The sequence below is a fragment of the Brassica oleracea genome, chromosome C3 (genome assembly GCF_000695525.1).
Source record: "Brassica oleracea var. oleracea cultivar TO1000 chromosome C3, BOL, whole genome shotgun sequence".
NCBI classification, from domain to species: Eukaryota; Viridiplantae; Streptophyta; class Magnoliopsida; order Brassicales; family Brassicaceae; genus Brassica; species Brassica oleracea.
Genome location: NC_027750.1, coordinates 7,861,295 through 7,887,499, shown reverse-complemented (window position 1 = coordinate 7,887,499; position 26,205 = coordinate 7,861,295). Strand labels below are relative to the sequence as shown.

General features: G+C 36.1%; 2 protein-coding genes and 1 non-coding gene across 6 annotated transcripts; 1 reads left to right on the top strand and 2 right to left on the bottom strand.

Annotated features, from left to right (window-relative positions):
• Positions 1-5,285: 5,285 nt before the first annotated feature.
• Positions 5,286-14,406, top strand: LOC106332590 (glutamate synthase 1 [NADH], chloroplastic). 3 transcript variants are annotated; one of them, XM_013771063.1, is made up of 20 exons: positions 5,286-5,666; positions 5,754-5,873; positions 6,228-6,341; positions 6,429-6,581; positions 6,661-6,761; positions 6,835-6,931; positions 7,400-7,509; positions 7,595-7,698; positions 7,794-7,973; positions 8,062-8,405; positions 8,482-8,552; positions 8,639-9,108; positions 9,206-10,230; positions 10,333-10,494; positions 10,592-12,415; positions 12,500-12,768; positions 12,854-13,159; positions 13,233-13,500; positions 13,587-13,844; positions 13,927-14,406. In XM_013771063.1, the coding sequence occupies exons 1-20, from the start codon at positions 5,286-5,288 to the stop codon at positions 14,179-14,181; spliced, it is 6,612 nt and encodes a 2,203-aa protein (XP_013626517.1). In that variant the 3' UTR covers positions 14,182-14,406. The 3 variants fall into 3 exon arrangements, with proteins under 3 accessions (XP_013626517.1, XP_013626519.1, XP_013626518.1); XM_013771065.1 differs by lacking the exons at positions 5,286-5,666; positions 5,754-5,873; positions 6,228-6,341; positions 6,429-6,581; positions 6,661-6,761 and adding an exon at positions 6,994-7,074; XM_013771064.1 differs by lacking the exons at positions 5,286-5,666; positions 5,754-5,873; positions 6,228-6,341; ... (1 more) ...; positions 6,661-6,761; positions 6,835-6,931 and adding an exon at positions 7,092-7,308.
• A 303-nt stretch (positions 14,407-14,709) lies between these two features.
• TRNAG-CCC lies at positions 14,710-14,780 on the bottom strand. The gene has a single exon. It is a non-coding gene; the product is annotated as a tRNA-Gly (tRNA).
• Positions 14,781-15,112: 332 nt separating this feature from the next.
• LOC106329122 (WD repeat-containing protein 44-like) lies at positions 15,113-18,844 on the bottom strand. Of its 2 annotated transcripts, none has more exons than XM_013767715.1 (6): positions 18,476-18,844; positions 17,321-18,354; positions 17,137-17,227; positions 16,589-16,878; positions 16,402-16,495; positions 15,113-16,144 (listed from the first exon to the last, which is right to left on the bottom strand). In XM_013767715.1, exons 2-6 carry the CDS (start codon positions 18,215-18,217, stop codon positions 15,690-15,692), a joined length of 1,827 nt encoding a protein of 608 aa, XP_013623169.1. In that variant the 5' UTR covers positions 18,218-18,354; positions 18,476-18,844; the 3' UTR covers positions 15,113-15,689. The 2 variants fall into 2 exon arrangements, with proteins under 2 accessions (XP_013623169.1, XP_013623168.1); XM_013767714.1 differs by having other exon boundaries at positions 17,321-18,345.
• Positions 18,845-26,205: the final 7,361 nt, after the last annotated feature.

Below are 26,205 nucleotides of genomic sequence, written 5' to 3'. Positions count from 1 at the left end.
AACTATTTTCGAGGTATTTACGAGGTATTATAGCGACGTCCTTACGTGGAATATTGACGTGGTCTTTACGACGAATCGTCCTACTTCGTCTTTACGACGAAATATATTCCTCGCTAAGTTACGACGAATTAGCGAGGAAATATGTGTTACGACAGACGTGTAACGAGCAAACGCGTTTCCTCGCTAATTCGTCGTAAAGCCTCTCTTACGACGAATTAGCGAGGAAAACCGCCCTCGTTAAGATTATGTTTTCTTGTAGTGAAGTAGGTTTACCAGTTTTTAACAAGTGATTATTATAAAAATTATAAATTACAAAAAGTGCAGTTATTGTCTTCTTCTTGTACCTTTGAGACTTGAGAGCTTTTCTAGTTAAAATGTTTTGTTAAAACGATGGTTTTATATAAGTTTAATTTACAACTTTAGCACAAAGTGAGAAAAAAGCAAGAGCAAAGGGAAATCTCAACCGCAGAAATAGTAGCATTAATATTCATTTTTTATATTTGTATGAATAATGTGCTACTATTATTTGTTATCAACCAAATCGACTATAAACATAGTTCATAGAAACTGAAGCACAAAATGTTAAATGTAAGCATGACTAGTATATTAATCTCGCATATATAAAATTCGGAGGTTGTGGTGTAGTTGTCAAGCTGTATGCTTCGTGGCGCCTTACAAAAAGAAGAACAAAGTTCTGCATCTTTTTCCTTTTTCCTTTTTCCTTTTTCTTTTGTTTTACTTTTAACTTCTTTTTTTTTGGACAACAATGTTTTATTTTAATTAATAGAACCACTTTTTTTTGTCAAACTAATAGAACCACTTTTTTGTCAAACTAATAGAACCACTTACTTATCGATATACGCACGTTTCTTTTATTTTTAAAGAAAAAATCATCTGCTTTTGAAAATAGAATGAATCGTCAGACTCAGAGTCGGAAAGCATAATACATATATGGATAATTATACTAGTATAATACATATTTCTCAAAGGGATCTTAAACCTAGTATTTAGTACTATATCGTTTCAAACTATTTGGTGTTCTTAAAAAAAAATCAGTCAAAATTTTTTTTTTTTGTAAGAATATCTGAAATAGGATTTCTAAAACGTTCAGTACAAATACCTTTTTACCATTCAGTATAAATAAATTTTACCATTTAGTATAAATAATTTATTAATAAATCGACAATAAAAACCCTAACAACATATTAAGTTGCTATTATTTGGCCAAACTAAGATGAAATTGTGTCTCAAATCTTAGTAGAAAAGATTATACAAAAAAAAAATCTTAGTAGAAAAGTTAAAAGAAAAATTTGTCGTCAGTATTATTCCTCTGGAGGACTATGTAAGTTTTAATCTAGATATATCTGGACTATAAAAAAATCAAAAATATAATACACACACTTTACATCTTTTTCCAAAAAAAAAAATCGCCAAAAGCTTTTTCCAAAATAAAATTGTTATTTTCTGCCAAATTTACAGCCTTTCTAATTTTTTAAATGTTACTTTCCGCCAAATTTGTGCGTGTTTAACGTAGCATTTATTTAGATGGAGAGTGACGTCATAAAAGTTGTCGTGGAGTGGAGTAAGACTGGTGAGGTGGATAGAATCTTAGGAATGGTCACATTTGATTTTGCCTTTCTAAAATCTTTGCCCATAACCGTGACAGGTCGATAGATCCATCTGGCCGTTTTAGTTAGGAACTCTCTCTTCTCACTTACTTTGCCTAACCTCTTTGGTCCTTTCGTCAACCGCTTGTCGGATAATTTAATTCGTAGCTCCGACCGGACCAAGTTAGCCATATTGCTGCATTTTTTTTTGAGAAAGGCATACTTACAGTGTTGGCGACCAGAGTTCTGCTCTTTTCAAGTGTGATGGTTAATTAGTTATAGTACGATCATCTTCTATGATATCTCAAATAGCAAATAAAAAAATAATATTTCAAATATTGAGATATCCAGTTAAAAGTTTATCATTTAATTTATTTATTTAGAAGTATCTCATTTGGAATATTTAGTTAAATATATCATTTGAAATATTTTTGGATGAACATTTTAACATTTGACATATTCACTTATTAAAATAATATTTCTTTACTTTTATTTATTTTAATTTTTGAAACATTCAGTTTGAGATATTTTCATTAGAAAGCTTTGAAAGTTTTAAATTAGAAGATCTCCCGTTTTGGACAAATTATAGGAATTAAGCTTGGTTTGTCAATACAGCATAATTATATAAATATCTATTTAAAATGATATAATCATTTAAAAATAGGCCAATGTTGAAAAAATTTATGAATCTCAGAGAAAACAATGCAAACGAAAAGCTTATTCTTTAACTATTTCTAGATATCAACTATCCACCTTTAATTTTTGGCGTTAGCCTCACCATTTGTTCTACCTACCTAACATTTTATTGACACGTGGTTGGTGGCAGAATTGATATAAAACTTTGTGTGTTTCATATTATATCGTCTAAATTAATGTTTGGATGAATATCTTATTCTATTTGTTGTATTAAGAAGTTGATAATCAGATTGATTATTTGTATGCTTAAAATTAGCGATTCAAACTGATTGTCGAAAACATGCCGAGATATTTCATTCTTGGTAAAAGCCGCATTTTACGTTTAGAATTTGTTTCACTTTGATAGTCTAACCCATCAAATTAAAATCTTGCATTTGTTGTTATTAACAAAACTAATAAAAAATTCGCAAGTGTATCTCTAATTACACGGTTCCACGTAGCAATATACATAATTAGTACTTATCAAGCATCATTTTTTTTTTGAAAAAGGTATATGAATAAATGTAGTTGACAACCTGTTGGAGGCATTAAAATGTAGTTGTTATTAACAAAACTAACAAATTCCGAAATATTAGAAATACCCGAATGAATCTTGTAAAGTGTTACAAAACATATCCGAATCCGAAGTGTTATTTACCGAACCCGAACAAATAATCTGAAAAACAAAACAAAAACAAAAATTATAACCGAAGAATCTGATCCGAATATCAAAATTAGTATGCAATAGAAATATTTGAAACATAAATATATAATCCAAATACTAAATTTTATATTTATTTTGATATGATATCTAAAGATAAATTTTTAAATTTTAAATAAGTACCTTATCTCCCTGGTAAATTTTAAATATATATATATATATATATATATATATATATATATGTTTTGTTTTTAAAATTTAGATTTTATTTCGGGTTATCCGAACCGATTCGATATAATCCGAAACCGAACAATATATGATTATTTTTTAGGTTTTAGGATGTGATACAAATTAGAACAAAAAATCGATGTGTTATATTGAACCCGACCCATACTCACATATTTACTAGGATGAGACCTAGTGTGTTATAAATTAGAACCGAGATCCGATAATTCAAACACCAATGAATACCCGAACGCCCATGCCGATACAAATACTCGTATTGACACAACACATATTCTATGGACATATATTCTGGCTAATCACCTTTTTACAAAATGGTAGATTACATGATTTATTATGTGGCAACACTATTAATAAAATTTATATAAAATACAACTTTATGTCCCATGCTAAATAATTTTACCGTACATGATGTTTCATTCAAAAGCAAAACTTAGCCATCCTTTTTTTCTTCTTCTTTCTAATCTGAAATCAAAATACCTTTAGTGGCGGGTTTTGTTCCGATGAGATCTCAAAGTCAAATCTATAACTTATTTTTAAGGGTCTGCACGTTTTAGTATTGGCGTGTGCCATCCACATAAAAAATAAAGAGAATAATTTATTTTACTGATAATAAATAATCTAGCCTAAAATGGTTCAAATAGCCAAACCGTTAAATTCACAAACACACACTTTTATTTCTGCTTAGTACAATGTTAGATTTTATATTATATTTAGATTTTTAACTGAACTAACAAATTTTAAACTCTGTACTAGTGAGGCAGCAAAACGCACACAGAGTTACACAATTAAACCACGAGTATTATGCTAGTCAATAAAACAAATAGCCTAAAATTAACGTCGTTAGATTATGCTTTTTATGAGTCACATTATACAGTTGGCGGCATACGGAATTAAAAATATATAAACTGGGTGCGGTTCAATTCAACCAAATGATTCGTCATCAATAGCGTCACGGAACAATGATCGACTTTCCGTTACTAGTTTTTTACTATCATAACCGAAGCTTAACTATGAACCAACATAATAAATCTCTCGTTAATTAATTAATTTAGATAATTACGTTTTATCCCCAACAAATATCAGGTGTCAATATTTGACCCTGGACATCAATCATTATCTGCAGCTGTTAAAAATAAATTAACCGCGTATTTGCGGAGGCTCGTAGCCGATTAATTTTTGTATTAACCCTAAACTCAGACCTGAAGCAGCCATCGTGGGTAGTATTCCTCTACGGTGGAACCCACAGTTAGCGGTTGTCTCGTGCCACATACACGTAACCTTCACTATTTTTTTTTTTGAGCTATACCCCACATATATATTGAAATGTCACAATTATCCATTATATTAAAATAATTTCATTTCAATTATTATTTGTCAACATTTGGACATTTTTGATATGATAACATTATTGCTTTTTTTTTCTCGATTTCTTTCTAGATTATTAAAATAATGAAATGTCAAATATTAAAATTTAATTATTTATTATATCATCATAAAATATATTTACTTTAATCTTATTACATAAACTAAATTAAACTACTTCCATTATATACTATTATACTTTAATACTTTGTGCAAATCTATAAACTCTTCATCACAAAATCAAGAGACTTTTAAAATAACAAAAACTAGTTAAATAATCTAAATGCAAACTAAGATAAAATAAATTAGTAAAATTTAAATAACACGGACAAGAGCAAGAGTAAAAAAATAAAAGAACCAAAATAATGAGAAACAATACATAATAATTAAAAATTCGTCTGGAATTAAAAAAAAAAAAAAAAATAAATCTCAGTAAGCAAAAAAAGCTGAACAAATCCTCTCGCTCAACCCTCTCTCTCCTCTATAAATATAATACCTAAGCAATGCAAAGACTCACAAAAACTCTCCCCCCCCCTAGCCGCCACCTCTCCTCTCCCTCTGCCGCCTTGCTCCGAGACTGATCTGAGTATTGTTATCTCATCAGCTCCTTTTGGTGTTTGTTTTACATAAAATCGATCTTGTGATATTCCTAATAGAACAAACGAATCTAATACTCATCCATAAAAACAAAAAAAACTCTTCACTGTTGATTTCTCGAGAAGAGAGAAAAAAAAATGTCGGCAGCTTCTTCTTCGAGCTCCCTTCTGCAGATCCGAAACAACCGCTTGTTTCCAGCCCGATCTCTGAGGAGAGACTCCACCTCCGTTTCTCAATTGGCCGTCGCGTCTGGCGTCAGCCGCAGGGGCTCATGTTCCGCGCGATGCTCCGTGAAGAATCCGTTCATGGGGACCCGGATCAAGAGATCCGGTTCCGACACGCTTCAGCTCTGGAGATCGGACGGTCCCGGACGGTCTCCGAAGCTGAGGACGGTGGTTAAGTCGTCGTTCTCCGGTGTTCCGGAGAAGCCGATGGGTCTGTACGATCCTTCGTTTGACAAAGACTCTTGCGGAGTCGGTTTTGTCGCGGAGTTGTCCGGCGAGACTAGTCGCAAAACGGTAGCGTTTACTGTTCTGTGATAAAATGATCTGATATTAATTAATTAATTAATTAATCAACTAATTGATTTTGAAACATAAATTCAGGTGACTGATTCATTGGAGATGTTGATAAGGATGACTCATAGAGGCGCGTGTGGGTGTGAGAGCAACACTGGTGATGGCGCTGGTATTCTTGTTGGTATGCCTCATGAGTTCTATGCTCAGGTTTGTCTTCTCTTCCCTTACTCTCCAATAATAATCTATTTATCATCCATGCAAAAAATTACTTTTGCTTTTTTAAACAAAAAATAGATTATTCTAGTTAATTGTTTGTATAGAATCTGATTCGGATATAAGCCAAAGTATTTATCTATTTATTTATTTTTTGTTTTGTAGTAATATCTGAATTAAATTCGAGATCTTTGATCTAACAGGCTGCTAGAAATTACTTTGCTTTTAGCCATAAAAATATTTTTTGTACTAGTTAATTGGTTTATATAGAATCTGATTCGGATATAAGCCAAAGTTTTTTTTTGTTTTGTAATATCTCAAATATATTTGAAATATTTGTTGTATCAGGCTGCTAAAGATCTAGGCTTTGTGCTTCCTCCGGCTGGAAAGTATGCTGTTGGTATGTTCTTCTTACCAACCGCTGAGTCCAGGAGAGATGAAAGCAAAAGTGTTTTCACCAAGGTTTGTCTCTTGATTGTTTTTTTTTTCATATTTTAATATATATTAAATTTTGTTAGGAGCTTTAATGAAAACCTTTTTTTTTTTCAGGTTGCTGAATCACTTGGTCATTCAGTTATTGGATGGAGATCAGTGCCTACTGATAACTCTGGTTTGGGGAAGTCTGCTTTGCAGACAGAGCCTATCATCGAGCAAGTTTTCCTCACTCCTACAACTAAATCCCAAGTTGACCTTGAGCAACAGGTATTGTTTTACATTGTCGTTTTATATTTTTTTTGTTCTTAGCGAGACTAGGCTAATGACACTTTTTTATGTTTGATAGATGTACATCCTTAGAAGGCTTTCCATGGTTGCAATCCGAGCAGCTTTGAACCTTGAACATGGTGCCATGAAGGATTTCTACATCTGTTCTCTATCTTCCAGGTATGTGGTGACTTCAGTGAGGAATTGTAATCGTTAATGAAAATATTAATCAATTATGTTTCCTTGTGTGCAGGACTGTTGTCTACAAGGGACAACTGAAGCCTGATCAGCTCAAGGAGTACTACTATGCGGATCTAGGGAGTGAAAGGTTTACGAGCTACATGGCCCTGGTAAATAAATATTCTATTCACAATCTCTTCATTTTATTGCTGACTCCATGCTCCACAAACAGCATGGGAACCAAACGTGGGGTAACCAAGGAGATGCGAGGTTGAGGAATGACTTCTGAGGCATTGCAACTTTGAAATGACTCTTAAGTTCCTCCAAACCCTTTATAAGTGTTTTTTTTAATTTTGGATGCTGGTGAGTTGGCAAATCAGATACGTCTTACGAGTCCCCTGTTGCCTTGATATGTACCATTAGGTTGAAATTATCACAATGTCCGTGATTTAAGTCTAAAATTTTGTTGGTAAAGGTAGTTAACAATTCCGCAATATTAGACCCCCACTAGATGCTGTGAAGTTGTGTCTAAGAAAAAGACCAAGTGGTAAAGTTTTCAGTTGCATACATACACATTTTACTTTGGTTGATGACTAATGATTGATTATGCTCGGTTTTATGTTTTTGTAAATTTTCAGGTCCACTCTCGGTTCTCTACCAATACATTTCCCAGCTGGGATCGTGCTCAGCCTATGCGTGTTTTGGGACACAACGGAGAGATCAATACCCTTAGGGGAAACGTGAACTGGTGTGTGAGAGATAGCATATGTTAAATTTTTTATGTAATTGCCTTTGAGTGCTTGTAACCAACTACGAACTTTTGTTCAACACAGGATGAGGGCACGTGAGGGTCTACTCAAGTGTAAGGAACTTGGACTATCAAAGCAGGAGTTGAAGAAGCTTCTACCTATTGTGGATGTTAGCTCTTCTGACTCAGGTAACTGTCATTCTACAACTAAATATAGATCAAAGCTTTGCTTAGATTTCATAGTCGTCTTACATGTTTCTGTATTGTCTTGTTAACCTTAATAGGTGCTTTTGATGGTGTTCTTGAGCTTCTTGTCCGAGCTGGCAGAAGTCTTCCCGAAGCTGTCATGATGATGATCCCTGAAGCATGGCAGAATGACAAAAACATTGATCCAAGCAGGAAGTCCTTCTATGAGTACTTATCTGCGCTAATGGAGCCATGGGATGGACCTGCTCTAATCTCATGTAAGAACTATTCTAGTCTTGTCCTTTTCAAACTCTTTTGTCATGCTGTCTTTAGATTTGATGAAACTCTGTATCCAATGTTTTGCAGTTACTGATGGCCGCTACTTGGGTGCCACATTGGACCGTAACGGGCTTCGTCCTGGTAGGTTCTACATAACCCACAGTGGAAGAGTCATCATGGCTAGCGAAGTTGGGGTTGTTGATGTACCACCAGAAGATGTGATGAGGAAAGGAAGACTTAACCCAGGCATGATGCTTCTTGTTGACTTTGAGAAGCACATCGTTGTTGACGACGATGCCTTGAAGCAACAGTATTCCCAAGCAAGGCCCTATGGCGAATGGCTTGAAAGGCAAAAGATTGAACTCAAAGACATCATTAAGTCAGTTCCGGAAACTGAACGGATTGCTCCACCAATTTCAGGGGCTGTAACGGTAAGCTTACACTAAACTAATCCCTTAATAATAAAACTTACAGTTCCTTTAGTTAACCTTTGTCTTTGAAACTTAGGCGTCTAGTGATGATGACTCAATGGAGAGCATGGGCATTCATGGTTTACTGTCTCCACTAAAAGCCTTTGGGTATGTTTGTTTTTATTCCTCCAGAGTTTATCAATCTATTGCTTTGTATTTTTTTCTCACGCTTTCTTGTGACTTTATGGATGCAGCTACACAGTTGAGGCCTTGGAGATGCTGCTGCTTCCAATGGCTAAAGATGGCACTGAAGCACTTGGTTCTATGGGAAATGATGCTCCTCTAGCTGTTATGTCGAACAGGGAGAAGTTATGTTTTGAGTACTTCAAGCAAATGTTTGCTCAAGTAACAAATCCTCCGATCGATCCTATCCGTGAGAAGATTGTTACTTCAATGGAGTGCATGATTGGCCCAGAAGGTGATCTAACGGAAACAACTGAGGAGCAGTGTCACCGTCTCTCTCTGAAAGGTCCTCTATTGACCATTGAAGAGATGGAATCTGTTAAGAAGATGAACTACAGAGGCTGGAGGACTAAAGTTCTTGATATAACTTATCCTAAAGAAGAAGGCACAAAAGGGTTGGAGATGACCTTAGACCGAATCTGTGCTGAAGCAAATGAAGCGATCAAGGAGGGATACACATTACTAGTTTTGTCTGATCGAGGTATACATTTGTCTTCCTTTTAAACCCTTACTCTAAGATTCCTTCTTTAGATGTTCTTTATCATGTTCTTACATTTTTTAATTGGCTTAATGTGTAGCTTTCTCTTCAACGCGTGTTGCTGTGAGCTCTCTCTTGGCTGTTGGTGCCGTTCATCACCACCTGGTTAAGAGCCTTGCACGCACTCAAGTTGGTTTGATAGTGGAGTCTGCTGAGCCCCGTGAAGTGCATCATTTCTGCACACTCGTCGGGTTCGGAGCAGATGCCATCTGCCCATATCTGGCTGTAGAGACCGTCCATAGATTACAGGTTGATGGCAAGATACCACCTAAATCCAACGGGGAGTTCCACTCCAAAGAAGAGCTTGTCAAGAAGTATTACAAGGCAAGCAACTACGGAATGATGAAGGTTCTCGCCAAAATGGGAATCTCTACCCTGGCCTCATACAAGGGTGCTCAAATCTTCGAAGCTCTTGGGCTCTCCTCTGAAGTCATTGAGAAGTGTTTCGCCGGTACCCCAAGCAGAGTTGAAGGAGCTACATTTGAGATGCTTGCACGTGATGCTCTTCTTTTGCACGAGATGGCTTTTCCAGCACGTGCCTATGCCCCAGGAAGCGCAGAAGCTTCAGCACTCTCCAACCCTGGGAACTATCACTGGAGGAAGAACGGGGAGATTCATCTTAACGACCCTCTCGCAATTGCTAAGTTGCAAGAGGCGGCAAGGACTAACAGTGTAGCCGCCTACAAGGAGTACTCGAAGCGTATTAATGAGTTGAACAAGCAGAGTAACTTGCGTGGGCTCATGAAGTTCAAAGAAGCAGATGTCAAGATTCCATTAGATGAAGTGGAGCCTGCCAGTGAGATTGTTAAGCGGTTCTGCACTGGCGCTATGAGTTATGGATCGATATCGCTCGAGGCACATCAAACCCTTGCAATGGCTATGAACAAACTTGGAGGAAAGTCAAATACAGGTGAGGGAGGAGAACTGCCATCCCGTATGGAGCCTCTTCCAGATGGTTCAAGGAACCCCAAAAGAAGTTCCATCAAACAAATTGCTAGTGGAAGATTTGGTGTTTCCAGCTACTATCTTACCAATGCTGACGAGCTTCAGATAAAAATGGCTCAGGTAATTTCACATGTTTTGAATTTATTGTCTGTCTTTACATAGCAGATAATGTATTGTTGCCAAGTGTTTACGTTCCTAACTACTTTCTTTAATGTCATGCAGGGAGCCAAACCTGGGGAAGGTGGGGAGCTACCAGGCCACAAGGTTATAGGAGACATAGCTATCACCAGAAACTCCACCGCGGGTGTGGGGCTTATCAGTCCACCTCCTCATCATGACATCTACTCTATCGAAGATCTTGCCCAGCTAATTCACGATCTCAAGGTTCCCATTTATACTTCTGAATACTTGCATTACAAAGCATTGATTCTGTGTATTTTTTAAATTCTTGTTAACGTTCTTTTGCTTTTATCTTGTGTAGAATGCCAATCCTGGTGCTCGTATTAGCGTTAAGCTTGTATCCGAAGCTGGAGTTGGAGTTATTGCTAGTGGTGTGGTGAAGGGTCATGCTGACCATGTTCTGATAGCAGGTCATGACGGTGGTACTGGCGCCTCTCGCTGGACTGGTATTAAAAATGCTGGTCTTCCGTGGGAGCTTGGTCTAGCAGAGACGCACCAAACCCTTGTTGCTAATGACCTTCGTGGCCGTACTGTTCTTCAGACAGATGGGCAGCTGAAAACCGGCAGAGATGTAGCGGTTGCTGCTCTTCTCGGTGCAGAAGAGTTTGGTTTCAGTACTGCGCCTCTTATTACACTCGGGTGTATCATGATGAGGAAGTGCCACAAGAACACCTGCCCTGTAGGAATCGCTACTCAAGATCCAGTTCTCCGTGAGAAGTTCGCTGGGGAGCCTGAGCATGTTATCAACTTCTTCTTCATGCTTGCTGAGGAAGTCAGAGAGATCATGTCTGGACTTGGTTTTCGAACTCTAACCGAAATGATCGGTCGCGCAGATATGCTTGAACTAGACAGGGAAGTTGTCAAGAACAACGATAAGCTTGCGAACATCGATCTCTCTCTTTTGCTAAGACCCGCCGCTGAGATTCGTCCTGGTGCTGCTCAGTACTGTGTCCAGAAACAAGATCACGGCTTAGACATGGCTTTGGATCAAGAGCTGATTGCGTTGTCCAAATCTGCCCTAGAGAAGTCTCTTCCTGTGTACATTGAAACACCCATCTGCAACGTTAACCGCGCTGTTGGGACAATGCTGAGCCATGAGGTTACCAAACGCTACCACTTGGCTGGGCTACCAAAGGATACAATTCACATCAAGTTCTCAGGAAGTGCTGGGCAGAGTCTTGGAGCTTTCTTGTGTCCTGGTATTACGCTAGAGCTTGAGGGTGATAGCAACGACTATGTTGGTAAAGGTCTCTCCGGAGGTAAAGTTGTTGTCTACCCTCCTAAAGGAAGCAGCTTCGATCCTAAAGAGAACATTGTTATTGGTAACGTGGCACTTTACGGGGCCACTAGTGGTGAAGCCTACTTTAACGGGATGGCTGCTGAGAGATTCTCTGTTCGTAACTCTGGTGCTCAAGCCGTTGTGGAAGGTGTTGGTGATCACGGTTGCGAGTATATGACTGGTGGTACTGTTGTGGTGCTTGGAAAGACTGGTAGAAACTTTGCAGCTGGTATGAGTGGTGGTATTGCTTATGTCCTTGACGTGGATGGGAAGTTTCACACGAGGTGCAACCTTGAACTCGTTGATCTGGACAAAGTTGAGGATGATGAAGATAAAATGACGCTCAAGATGATGATCCAGCAGCATCAACGACACACAAACAGCCAGCTTGCGCAAGAAGTTCTTGCAGACTTTGAGAACTTGCTGCCGAAGTTTATCAAGGTCTTCCCTAGAGATTACAAACGTGTTTTGGCGGCCATGAAAGACGAGGAGGTCTCCAAGCAAGCGATTGATCGTGCTGCTGAAGAAGCTGAGGAGATGGAAGAGAAGGAAGTTGAGGAGAAGGACGCCTTTGCTGAGCTGAAGAACATGGCAGCAGCAACCTCTTCGAAAGAGGTTGTGTCTGGAAACGGAGCTGCCACTGAAGCTCCTAAGAAACCTTCTCTGGTAGATAATGCTGTTAAGCACCGTGGTTTCATCGCTTATGAGCGTGAGGGAGTTAAGTACAGAGATCCCAATGTTCGTATGAATGACTGGAACGAAGTCATGGAGGAATCAAAGCCCGGACCGCTTCTCAAGACTCAATCTGCTCGTTGTATGGACTGTGGAACTCCGTTCTGCCACCAGGTATATATATATATATCTCAGATGTTATATTGCCTTTTCATTACTGTTGCATAAATGAAATGATTAACTGTTATTAATTTACAGGAGAACTCTGGGTGTCCCCTCGGTAACAAGATCCCTGAGTTCAATGAACTTGTTTACCAAAACAGATGGCAAGAAGCGTTGAATCGTCTACTCGAGACGAATAACTTCCCTGAGTTTACTGGGAGAGTATGCCCTGCACCGTGTGAAGGTTCATGTGTTCTTGGTATAATTGAGAACCCCGTTTCTATCAAGAGTATCGAGTGTTCTATTATAGATAAAGCCTTTGAGGAAGGGTGGATGGTACCAAGACCTCCTCTCACCAGAACTGGGTATACTTTTGAGTCTATTCTATGCTATGTTTAGGTAGAGTTTACATTTTGTTGATTAACATGTCTTTGCTTCTGGTGTTTGCAGGAAAAAAGTTGCCATTATCGGAAGTGGGCCGGCTGGACTTGCTGCTGCCGACCAGCTGAACAAAATGGGCCACTCGGTAACTGTGTACGAGCGTGCTGATAGAATTGGTGGGCTTATGATGTATGGAGTACCAAACATGAAGACCGACAAAATCGACATTGTTCAACGCCGGGTTGATCTTATGACCAAAGAAGGTATCAACTTTGTGGTCAATGCTAACATTGGAAAAGACCCGTCTTACTCTCTAGATGGACTTAAGGAGGAGAATGATGCAATCATTCTCGCTGTTGGCTCAACTAAACCAAGGTACTTGTTTAGCAAATTCTCATTACTAGAATTTGGAACGGTTTATAATGATTCAACTGTGCTATTTTTACAGAGATCTTCCAGTGCCTGGTCGTGATCTATCTGGTGTTCATTTTGCTATGGAGTTTCTTCATGCAAACACCAAGAGCTTGTTGGACAGCAATCTTGAAGACGGCAATTACATTTCCGCCAAGGGTAAGAAGGTTGTGGTTATTGGTGGAGGTGATACCGGCACGGATTGTATTGGAACATCTATCCGCCATGGTTGCACCAACATTGTGAACCTAGAGCTTCTTCCTCAGCCACCTTCAACGAGAGCTCCTGGAAACCCTTGGCCACAGGTTTGTTTCTACACCATCAGATTTATGCATTCTTAGATTAAATAGCTATTGACTAAGTTAAGTTCCTTGTATTGTTGTGAGTACAGTGGCCTCGTGTGTTCCGTATTGACTACGGTCACCAAGAAGCTGCCACCAAGTTTGGAAAAGACCCTAGAACCTATGAGGTCTTGACCAAGCGGTTCATAGGAGATGACAATGGCTACGTGAAAGGGCTTGAGATTGTGCGTGTGAGTTGGGAGAAGGATGAATCCGGAAGGTTCAATTTCAAGGAGGTTGAAGGCTCTGAGGAGATAATTGAAGCGGACCTTGTTTTCTTGGCCATGGGATTCCTTGGACCTGAGCCAGTAAGTGATTCATTTTCTACTCTATTATCTCTCTTACATTGTTGGCTATGATGATTGAATGGCTTGCGCTTGTATTCTGCAGACACTTGCTGAGAAGCTTGGACTAGAATGCGACAACAGGTCGAACTTTAAGGCAGAGTATGGCAGGTTCTCCACAACTGTGGAAGGTGTTTTTGCGGCGGGTGACTGTAGGAGAGGCCAGTCTTTGGTGGTATGGGCTATCTCGGAAGGGCGTCAAGCTGCATCTCAGGTGGACAAATTCCTCAGCAAAAACGAGGATGACCTAGTTGATGCAACGGTTGGACAAAATCTCAACGAGGTGAAGCACCAACACTAGGAACAAGAGAGGAAGCCTTGAATCTGAAGCAAAAGCTTAGGTTGTTTTTGTCTTTTGTTTATTATCGTTCATATAGTAATAATGAATGTGGATTACATTTTTCTTGGTAGGGTTTCCTTAGCTTTATTCTGTTAATGCTTTTGGAATTGAATTTCTTTTGTTTTCTGCTTTGTATTTGAACATAAGGAATGGGTAATGCATAGTTCCTGGTTGTTCAGTCTTTTCTTTTTCTTTGTTTATTTTGAGCTTCTTAATCTATAAGCAATTGTGAATTTTATTTACATCAGCAAGGACTAGTTTACAGTATATAGTCAAATCTTATTTTGTTGACAAATATAGTTCTTTTTCTGTTATATCGAACAATGTACAGTAGTTCTATTAGATGACCTTACGAAATGTTCACTTAGTTATAATTGTTAAAATCAAGTTGGTTTAGTGTTTTGCCAGATTGCAGACTAATTTATGAACTGCTTATGCCAGGAAACAAAACATAAAACTAAAATGGAGAACAGATTGTAAAACAAAATATGCGCATCCAGGGAATCGAACCCTGGTCAGTACCGTGGGAGGGTACTATGATACCACTACACCAGATGCGCTTTTGATAATATGTAATATTATTATACATTTATATTTAATATAGAACATAAATGCACACTTAGAATTTATATAATAAAATTATTTATGTACATTGATTGTTATATTACTTGGCCAGTTCACTACACCACGATTCAGCTATACACCCCACCAGTCCAGCACTATACATACTGGAATAACGCAATGGCCAATTTATTACACCGCAACCAAGATTGTTCTGGTTGCACTCACAAAACCAATATTGCATTTGAGTTGTCTGTCTTCGGTTTACAGAATATGATTATCGATATTTGTTAGTTTCAGAAGGGATGGTTCATAAAACAAAAACAAAATTACTAATTTGATCACATTACTCTACAAAAGGTTTGGCTGTATAAATTTACAGACACGAAACCCCGGATCCTCTGTCTGAGTTAGAGGTGACTAACAATCAATTGATTCTTGTTTCCTCTTCATCATACATAAGTGGAAATCAAATCAAAAAAATAAGCTGATATAACTTACCAAACGACAACGTATCAAGCAACGAACGAATAGACACTACGAAACCAATCACTACCGTTAGAAACTTTTTTCCTACAGCCACAACCACTCCTCCATGATCACTTGATGTCTCTTCCTTGGACCCCACAAATCCGTACTCTTTTGAAACTATCTCCTCCAACCGACACTTAGTGCCAAAAAAAAAAACATCTGTTCCTCTGCGTCTACCGATGAAGTCTCTCACTCACCCTTCTTGATACATCTCCACAGGATGATAATTTTTACGAGTAAAATAGCATTTTGAGTCTCCTTTTGACTATTGGACAATAGCAGAAACGGTTCTGGTTTTTCCTTTTGGACCCACCATAGCTTCAAAGACGTGCCAGAACCATGTGCTTGTTCCTATCAATAAAGGAACAATGTCACCTTCAAGTTACGGTCACAGGCAAGCCGTAGTTCTGAAATGTTCTGATCCGTCCGTCCCAACCACCTGTGACAATGACCATACCCCAAGCTAGAGAGCTACTAGTTGCTCTCTGGTATGAGGACTTGAGAAATTTGTACTGAGATGCAGTCATTGAAGAAAGAGGATTTTCGGTTAAATTTTCCTCTGGCCACGTCGCGTTTCCCTTGGGAACTGATCCACTTTCCTTGAGAGATAAGCAAGGTGGTGAAGAAAACGGGATAGTTCTGTTGTGATCTGAGAACCCACACCAGGTTGCTGCCACGGATGCATTGGTGGAGAAACGTTCAAAAGATCTAATCCTTTTGGTTTGAGAATAAAAAAAAGAAGAAGAATCTGACTCTTTTCCATTGCTCCATATATATACATTGGAGTCCTCACAAGCTGAAACAATGTACTTTCCATCAGACTTAGGAGACCCTAATGTGAGGCAAAAAAAAGAGAGAGAGATGAGACTAGTTTAGAATCAACCATAGAGGGGTGAACAAAACAATAGAAAAAAGAATCAACCATAGAGGTATGCAAAAGAAAATGAAAGTTGAAAATACATAACATCACTAGCAAAGGAGATTAGGACCAGAGGAGTAGTATTTTTCCATGTAAACCAAACATAATCAGATAGAGTTGTTATTCGGAATAAAACATTATTGTAGTTGACAAAAAAAGCAACAAAATACCTTTGTATCTTCTAACAACATCGTTGCCTTGGAGAATTCTGACTTTGGAATCGGCTGAAACAACCAAAACTTTGCTAGGGTCTTGAGGTAAAAACTGGAAGGAAAACATTTGTTAATATCTCACAATGGCAAGAGAAGTAAACAAAGGATCAAGGCAAGTATAAACAAAGAGTGATAATATAATTACCTGGAAACAAGTGATCCGTTTATTTGGAGATATCTTTTTGTTATGAAAATGTATCTGAGAGTCCAGCTCTAAATACTCTCCAGACATGTTAAAGAATCTGCAACTTCCAGTTAGAGAACCAACAACTCCTCCTTGTCCATCAGGACGATAACACACTGCTGATATAATGTCTTTGACATCCGCCCAATCAACAACATTGCAACCAGGAATGTTCCAGATTCTAACTTTTCCATCAACTGAACCGCTCATGAAGTAGTCCTCATTCACAGGGTTGAACTGAACACAAGTTACTGCAAAAACAAAGAAAGAAAGATAATGTCAGATCAAAGTAGTAATTAATTAATATGTAATAAAAGTGCTGAATTGGAAAGGATCCTGGCCATTGTGTCAGAGGTCCCCGGTTCGAGTGACCACTGGAAGGAAACTAATATTAAATGTTGCGGTTAGGTTTCGGGTATAAGGAGATTACAGTATTCGGCATTGAACCTCCTTGTATTATAAAATAAAATAAAATAAGATGTAATAAAATTGTAAAAGTAACAACATACCATAACTATTGTGAGGGAAGACTCCAAGACAAGCATTGCTACCGACTTTCCATAGCCGAACAGTTTTATCCATTGAAGCTGAGAGAAGATACTAACACCAAGAAATTACACAACAAATCCCTTAAGTTTTTTTTTTTGTTTACTTGCATTAAAAGCAATATTTGTAAAGATTTTGGAAGCTTACATTATCCTTTGACCATGAGATGTCCAAGACTTCACATGTGTGGCCGCGGAACTCATGTAAAGGTTTCTCCATTATCCGGAAAGCTTTAGGAGGGAAGACAACACATGCTGAATCAGATTTTTTCTTGAACTTTTCTGTGGTCTTGTTTGGTTTCAACTGGGAAAGATCGTTTAGCTCAAAGTACATATACGAAGGGTTAAGGTAGTCCCTTGGTAGTTTAGATCTTTTTTCCTCAGTGACTTTCCACACGCGTACGATCCCATCTTCACCAGAGCTTGCAAGATACTTCCCATCGCAGCTAAATTTCATAGCTGAAATGGAACCATTGTGTGCTTTAATGTCTTGACTCTGATAGAGAGATGAAAGCTCTTTGGTCTGTTTCTTGTAATGCTTGACCTTAACTCTTGAAAGAACACCGGATTGGATTTTTGTATCCGCGGAACATCCCATTGAGAGCAGCCTCGTTAACCATCTTTTCTTGGAACTAGTGAGTCGGCTGGTGATACTTCTATGCTTCTCTGTTTCCTTAATTTGACAACATGTAGGATCAGAACACGGTGCCAATGAAGAGCTTTGCCTTCTCGTCACATCGCATCCCCCAACGTTTTTGTCCACTCTCAGAGACAATTCCTCACTTGAACCAGAGGAAGATACCTGAGTAGAAGAGAAGCTGCACCCTCCAGATCTCTTCTCAGTAGCTTCTACAGAATCTCCATCCAGACCAGAACCAACATCTGAATTGTTCTGCTGAACAAGAACTTGTTCGAGTCCCATCCACTCCAAGAACTTCTTCCGCCGCTCCACAACACTTCCAGGATCAAAATCAAAACAACTTGGAGATGCTTCTTCGTTGGCATCAAAGAACTGAAAATCTTCCTCTTGAGACAAGTGATCCATTGTTTATTGAGCGTTGTTCAAACCATGGAACCCAGCTTAAAGCACTTTTAAGTTTTTTTTTTTTCTTCTCAAAAGAGGAATGTTCAACTAAGGACCACAGCTGCCAGTTTTGCTTCCAACCAAGCAACCTACAATGGCTTTTTATTTATAACAATTTTACAAAATAAAATAATATAAAAAAAAGAAGTTTACAAAATAAGCAATCACAGAGTTCGAGAAACTGAGTTCAAAATAAATCAAAGCATTAAACTTGCATACGTGGGTTGGTTCTTCTTCACTTGGTTTCTTCGAAATGGGAACAAACATATCCCGAAGAAGAAGCAGTGGTGGAGAGACTAGACACAGACACCATTCTCAACTAAATTCTCTCTATGGTGACGACGAGACCAAACCAGACAGAATTAAAAAAGGACGAAATTAAAAGAAGTACGAAGAGATGAATTATTATTATTTTCGAAAAAGGAAGGATCAAAGGTTTATATTGAAAGCTGTGAAAGCAAAGAGACAGTTGGGAAGAAGAAGAAGATGGATTGTCCGACGAAGGGATTAGAGTTTTCTGAAGAGGACACGAATACTTGTGTTGTGTGTCACCGACCGTTTGCTTTTGCATTTTTTTTTTTGGGTGTAAAAACATCTTTTGGCAAAAGGGTTGCTGGCTTGCTGTCCTAACTTCGGCCACTGAGATCCAATTTACGCTGGGAAAACTATTTACAATGCTTGGATCCTAGCAAAAAAGTGAAAAAATAACATTTTCTTAATTGTTTCTGTTAATTAATCTACTAAGTATTACAAACATGTTTAGTTGTAATAAATTAGACATTTACTTGTTTATCATTTTTAGATCTTTTTGTGATCCCTCGTGGTTAGGAGGAATAGTTTAGACGTGAGTTTGGATTCTTTATTTTCTGTAACGGTTGTCAGTTTGTATACTCTTACTGTTTCATTTTACTTTTTTTTCGTCATCTGTTGGAATTTTGTAAATGATCGTTGTTATTTAATAAGTTTATAACGATTATACATTAATCTAATAAGTTCAGAGTACTAATTCTAGAAACAGCCATACGAACAGAGTGGGGTGTATCGTGTATTGATCCATTACATTGCATAATTACTGTTTACGTACAAAATTACAATGCCTGATGTATTCATTCTCAGGCGCATGCGTATTGTGTATTTGTGTTCACTCGACGTGGTTAAAACCTACCGACGTGTTCACTAGTCCACTACTCTACTTGTCATATTGCCTCAGAAAAATAGCAACTTTATTTCTCTTGTACGGATTCATTCAACATAGAATGGACCCACTAGATAGCATAATTACAATGGACCGTAGCATCTAGCCATTCGTGAAGGGAGATTGACGATACGTACGCACTTTATACATACGCGTATTTGGCTGTCGGGATATGTGAATAATATAGTCAAAGTTGACTTTGAATTTTAGGAGATGTAACATTGACATACATTAATTTCTGTGTTGATGCTAGTTATGCCGCCCATCAATTTTACGATCTCGATAGAAGACTATATAAGAGCATGATTAACCCCAGTCTCTTCGCCGGGGTTCTTAACTCATGATTTGACATTTTTTTTTTTACACTTTTTGGCTAAGAGATGGTTCTTACCTTTTTTTAGTTAAAATATAAGAAAAGCTAAGAAACGTCTCTTAGCCGAAGATAAGAACCTCAGTTTAGAGACTGAAGTTAATCATGGTCTAAGTTGTTTGTTAAACCGTAGATGTCATAGATGATAAAACACTAATTATATGTATGAGTTAGAGCATCTCCAAAAGACATAAAAACATCAACAACCATCTTTGGTTACACAAATTTGTTTAGACAATATTTTGGAGGTGTTGGATCAAGTTTACCTGACTATTTTTTTTTTTGATAATCCAGGTAATCCAGACACCCCAGAGAGAACCCGACTAGCGCCTAAGTACACCTCCGCAGAAGGCATCTTGGAGAGCCGCCTTTTTCACCCCATTTTAATCGACGGTGGCCAGCGGGGCCAAAGCTCCCTCAAGACCACTGGGCCGTCCTCGCTTGGTTGTTTACCTGACTATTTAGTGTTGTTGTAATATTTAAATTTGTGTAATAGTTATGAGTAGTGAAACTTCAAATATAGTTTCACTCCTCAAATTTGAAGTTTTGAAATTTCTTTTTGGAGAGCAAAAAAACTTCATATTAGAAGTTATATAGTGTCTTTTGGAGATTCTCTTAGAAAAACAATTAGGCCAAAACAAATGATAATACTCGGATCAGCGTTTAATTGACTCCTTTTTGATGGAAATCAAGACGCTTCATGTGATTGTGTTTTAATTCGCTACGCGCATGAAAAAAACAGGGAAAAATTAGGTGAAATCACTATCGTTATCTATCTATACTATTATTTATGAAGTGATTTTGCTGATTTGTCACATTCTCCATAATTTTAGCTAATTTTACTTATTTGTCATATTATTATTACTTTTTAGCTTAAATATTTAATTTATTAATTTAAATAACATAAATATTTCAAAATTTCTAATTGGAATATAATTATTTTAACTTCCACAAGTTTCTTATTAGTTTTTAGCTTAAATCATTAATTTATTCATTTAAATAATATAATTATCTCGAAATTTCTAATTGGAACTAAAATTATAATTGTTTTAACTTTCACAAGTGAAGACCAATTCTTGTTTTCATGTAATGTAACATGTTTTAAATTTTATAGTTTGATTTTTCTCATTCATTCCAAGTTGTATCGGTTATAGTTTTTTTTTCATCCTCTAGGTATAGTGTTTTCTAGTTGTTTCAATTGCTTGCGTTATCTTCATGATATCACTTTCATTCTGATGTGAACGTTCTCTTTTCAGTGGTTCAATCATTTTATGCAGATCAAACAATATTTTTTTATCAAACAATATTATTGGTGGAGTTGTTTGCATTAACGACTATATGAACAACATCAAAGCTTAACTCTCTCTTTAGCTTTAGATCCTTTTTGGGGTTCTTGGCACATATATTTATGTACTTTCGATATTTGTTTTCTGTTTAGTTGGACTTTTATGTTTTTCTTTCTTTCGTTGAGTTTAAAAGACTAGCAAGCAAATCGGTTTTGTTACATGTTCTAAATTATTTAATGACAGTTATTTCACTTATATGTTTTATTACTGTTTAATTTATAAGAAAACTTATTGTTTGATATTAAGTTTAGAGAGTTGCTTATGTAATCATGTTATGAACATGTGTTTAATGGTTTAATCTCTAAAACGGCTAAAGTAGATATATTTTTAATGAATAATTAGATTTATCGTTATATAATTAACTATAATAATAATAAAACTATCATTATCTATTTTTTTTTGTTTATTAAATGTAAACTTATGAAATATTTCGATAACTCAATGTATATATTTATCAAGTAAACCAATGAAATATTATCATTATCTCAATTTGTTTTTTTTTTAAGTTTTCTTCTAAATTATCATCGAACTTTATTTTTTATTTTATTTTTATTTGGATTTGTGTGTTTCAATGTTTTTTGGTAATTTAATACATTTTCCTGGTTCAAAAATACAAAGTAGATTAAGAGAGACCAAAAGTTCACATTCTTTGTTGTCCAAAAAAGAAGTTCACATTCTTATTTTAGTTTATTATGTGTAATATTTAATATGTAATTATGCTCTCATGATTTCATATTTTTATAGTTTTCCTTTGTACTAAGAAGACGTAGACCGAAATAAAAATTAAAAAAAAAACTAAAATGATTAAGAATATAAAGAATAAGTTATTGTCATGTTTAAATCATAAGAAATATATTAATAATTATTAGTAAAACGATTATGCCCGCATGTGCCGGAAAAACACCTAGTACTATAATAAATACTAAGAGAAACTACATTGAAATGTTATCGTTGCCTTGATTTGATCCAAAATTTGGTTGATCTAATTCATACTAAATCTGTCAAAATTCATGGGAAAATTATTATCTGAAAGATTGTGTGAAAGATATATGTTCTGTTTTGAAAATGGAACAGAATTTGATATAATATATATAAGCTTTAGATTAATCCACTAATTACAAATATATTTTAAACTGAAAATCTATGATATATTTTAATTTAACCTTGTGGATAAGCATCGCAATACGAACAATCCATTTTCTACGCTGGAAGTAGGTTTGAATTGAAGTTTTTTGCATTGATGGAAGTTTGGCTGGAATTCAAAATTGCAAGACACTACTCAATACTCAAGACAATCGGATATGGAGTTTTCTTTTGGCATTGATGAAAGTTAGGGTTTACTCAAACTGTTAAGACATCACACTCAAAATCCAAGACAATCGGATATGCATTTTCTCCGCAATTGAAAAAAAACCTAGATAGTTGTAGAAATTAAGGAAATTAATTGGAGATAAATAATAGAAGAGAGATTGTTCAAAAAAAAAAAAAAAGAGAGAGGGCGGTTTGGTCCATGCAAGAGCAGTGAAAGAGTACGTGGAAGGACCACGAGATGTTAAGACCAGGTTTAATGGGAGTTTTTAGGGTAAAGTTTTTAGCGGAATATAAGAACCTGTTTCTTAACTTTTAAGAGCATAATTAACCCAGGATTTTTAGGATGTGGTTCTTAGCGGAAGTTAAGAAACTGTTTCTTAACTTTTAACTAAAAAAGCTAAGAACCGGTTCTTAAATAAGTATTTTAAGAATCGGTTCTTAGTTTTTTTAGTTAAAAGTTACTAAACAGTTTCTTAACTTCCGGTAAGAACACCACTCTTAGAACCCCGGGTTAATCATGGTCTAACTTTAAGATCCAGTTCTTAGTTTTTTTAGTTAAAAGTTAAGAGACGGGTTCTTATATTATGTTAAGAACTCCACCCTAAAAACCCTCGTTAAACATGCTCTTATGGACTTGCGAAGTTAGGAGTTAATTATGACATACCTCGACTTAAAACTCAAGACAGATATGTTCTCAGTTCTCGTACCAAGCAACTTGCTTAATTTAAGAATTACTTCTATTCAAATAAAATTTTATGACACTAATATAAACGATTTGGTTTGGATATTTTATTTTTGCAATACGGTCTTTTAAACCTGGTTTTATGTTTCATTTGCAATAAATATGTCATACAATTTAATACATGTATACACCACACCATCCATACACACAGCGACTCATGATCAGTTGTTCAAAAAAAAAAAAAAAAAGATAGATGCACAAGACCCGTCGGCAATGACAAATAGCCATCATAATTAATTCCAACTGTAGAGCGAGAAACTGAATTGCACTAGAAATTGATTATAGAATTATTTCAAAATCAGACAGCTGGTCGATATATACAGAAGAATAGAAGAGTTCATTTCATATGGAGGATTACTGGACAATTATGAAATAGGAACATTCTGTACGAGATATACTCTTAAACCCATTTAATCTCTTGATTTAGTCTAACATTGTCGAACACACAAAAACCTTCGTTGTAAATGTAAACAAACATTCTTTAAGTTCAAGTTTTTGTTTTCATTATTTGAAAAGGAATTTCCTCATATGATCAAAAGAACAAAAAGTGAGAGAAATGGTCACATCCCTTATGGACTGGACACTGGTCCTTCTAATCAAACCCCATTTGGCGAGGACCACCACTGACACCGTGTGGGCACGAACTAGCTGTCCTAAACACTTCTCTCCCTAAACCTCAACCTCAACCATTACCGTAACAACTGTCTTTCTTCTCATCATTTGTGGGTCCCATCTGAATCTGATTATAGGTGGACCTACATATATTTTTACCGTACAAGATTTCAGAAAAAGCAAAACCAAAAGAAAAAGTCAATGTCTGTACTTTGGTTGGTTAGTTTGTGCGCCTGTGGCATGTGGGGATGACATTTGGGAATCTTTTGCACATATTTTTAAAACGATGATTGAAACTATCTAATTGTTTTTTTAAAATGATCTGAATCATAACATTAAATATTTTTGTTTATTTATCGAAACAGATAAATTCAATTTGAATAAGAGTTTTGAATTTTCTTTTTTTGAAACACTAATAAGAGTTTTCTAATCTTTGATTCTTTATTAACAACATAGATGATGTATAGCAGCGGTCCAAAACTTTTAGTATCCGGCTCCTTCACATTATATCCGGCTCCTTCACATTATATCCGGAAATTAAAGACAGCCCAATTGATAAAATCTATTAAAAGCCTAAACCTAAATATCAGGTCCAGATAAAGCCCATAAAACTATCTAACTCTTGAGTTTTTGACAAGCAACCAGAAAACTATTTTGGCCAGCGGTTGACAATATCTAAGACTCGAGATTCTGTCTTTATCTATTCAGATATATTCGGATATTTAGGTTATCTGAATCCAAATATGAATCCGGGTATTTAAATTACAGATACTGCAAATCTAGATCCAAATAATAAAGAATTTTGAAAGTTGATATCCAGACCTAGAATAATGTAGTATATATAAAAAAAATTCAGTGTTATTTTTCTAACTATAATAAAGAATACTAGTGACTTTAAATTTTCAAAATAATTTTGCAAAGAAATTAACTTTGTTGGCAAAATATCTTTTAAAATTTTTCAGCATTTAACTTATAATTTTTTATCAACAATCCTCAAAATTATATATATATATATATATATTTTTTTTTTTTGACATCGCTCAAAATTATATATAAAAGTACAAAATCAACATTTAATCTGTAATTTTTGCTAAAAACTAGAAATTCAAAATAAGTTTACATCTTTTTACTATTCCAATCTTTTTTTGTGTGAAAATAAACTAGTATGATTTATGAAAAATATAATAGTACAATTTGAGAAAATTATTATATTATGTTTTGTGAAAAATATAGTATGATTTTAAACTTTTTATCCTAAAACGGATTCAAATGTCTGCTTTATATGCATATCCAAATTTTGGATAGCAAATATAAAGGTTTGATGGACTCAAAGTGTTTAAAAAGAAGAAGATGGATTCAAAATCTTCTGAAATTTATGGATATTGAAATTTAAAAAGAAGAAGATGGATTTCTATTTGGCGCATAGAGCTCGGAGACGAAATATGCAAATATACAAGAGACAAACACTAGCCATTTCTAAAAAATAAAAACTAAAGCTTTAGTAGGGGTTATTGGTTCTAGTACTTTAATAGATTTACAAATTCTCCTTAGATTTAGAAATCTTTGATAAATTCAATGATTTTCAAACCAAATAAGTGGATTTGAGAATTACTATAGTATGAATTTTAGAATAAAAATAAGTGAATTGTTATAAATCACTCAAATGAAATTTTAACTAAACGAGGAGGGAACGTGCTTAAGTTTGAAGCCGCTTACACATGACTTAGGAAGAATTACAAAGCTGAGTGAAAGAAAGACACAAACAACACCGAAGCATTGTTGCACATAAGTTACAGTCTGGAAGACCAAAAGAGTTGAAAATCATCTCCAAGAGAATATCATGTGTTAGCAAGAGAATATCATGTGTTAGCAAGAGAAGTAGGCCTTGTCCTTAACTAAGCAGATGATAGTCCAAGTCACTACTGTCTCAGGACAATGTCGTCCTATCATGTAGACGACGTCTATTACGTTCTTTCCATACCTTGTAAATGACCGATGTCCAAAACTGGATAATAGCAACAATTGCAGGACTGTTTCGCGGCAGAGAGAGTAACCACTGCACAACCTGATCCCAGACCCTTGGTATCACTTGAAACCCGGATTTTGACGCACACACTAGTCCAGCAATTCCAATTGATCTTTGTATTCATCCCAGAGACCACAAAGTGGACAAATACTTTTTCCGATCAGTATCTTGATTCCAAGCTTTTACTTTCAGTAATGTTGAATTCCTATTTAAAAGAAACAACCAAGCATTTGAAAAAATGTTTAGGAATGACAACACTGTGCCAGACAATCTAAAGCCCCTACCACTACAAGAAAACATCGGTATTCTGACGGACATTCCGACGGAAAATGAAATCCTCGGAATTT

What these genes read in the sequence shown, in the direction of transcription:
- LOC106329122 (XM_013767715.1), bottom strand. Translation starts at nt 18,217, where the DNA reads ATGGATCACTTGTCTCAAGAGGAAGATTTTCAGTTCTTTGATGCCAAC. An exon ending in TCTCATGGTCAAAGGATAAT is followed by an intron (nt 17,228 to 17,320) that starts GTAAGCTTCCAA and finishes TCTTGGTGTTAG; the next exon opens with TATCTTCTCTCAGCTTCAAT. An exon ending in CTTCCCTCACAATAGTTATG is followed by an intron (nt 16,879 to 17,136) that starts GTATGTTGTTAC and finishes TTGTTTTTGCAG; the next exon opens with TAACTTGTGTTCAGTTCAAC.
- LOC106332590 (XM_013771063.1), top strand. Translation starts at nt 5,286, where the DNA reads ATGTCGGCAGCTTCTTCTTCGAGCTCCCTTCTGCAGATCCGAAACAAC. An exon ending in CAATTTCAGGGGCTGTAACG is followed by an intron (nt 8,406 to 8,481) that starts GTAAGCTTACAC and finishes TTTGAAACTTAG; the next exon opens with GCGTCTAGTGATGATGACTC. An exon ending in TCTCCACTAAAAGCCTTTGG is followed by an intron (nt 8,553 to 8,638) that starts GTATGTTTGTTT and finishes TTATGGATGCAG; the next exon opens with CTACACAGTTGAGGCCTTGG.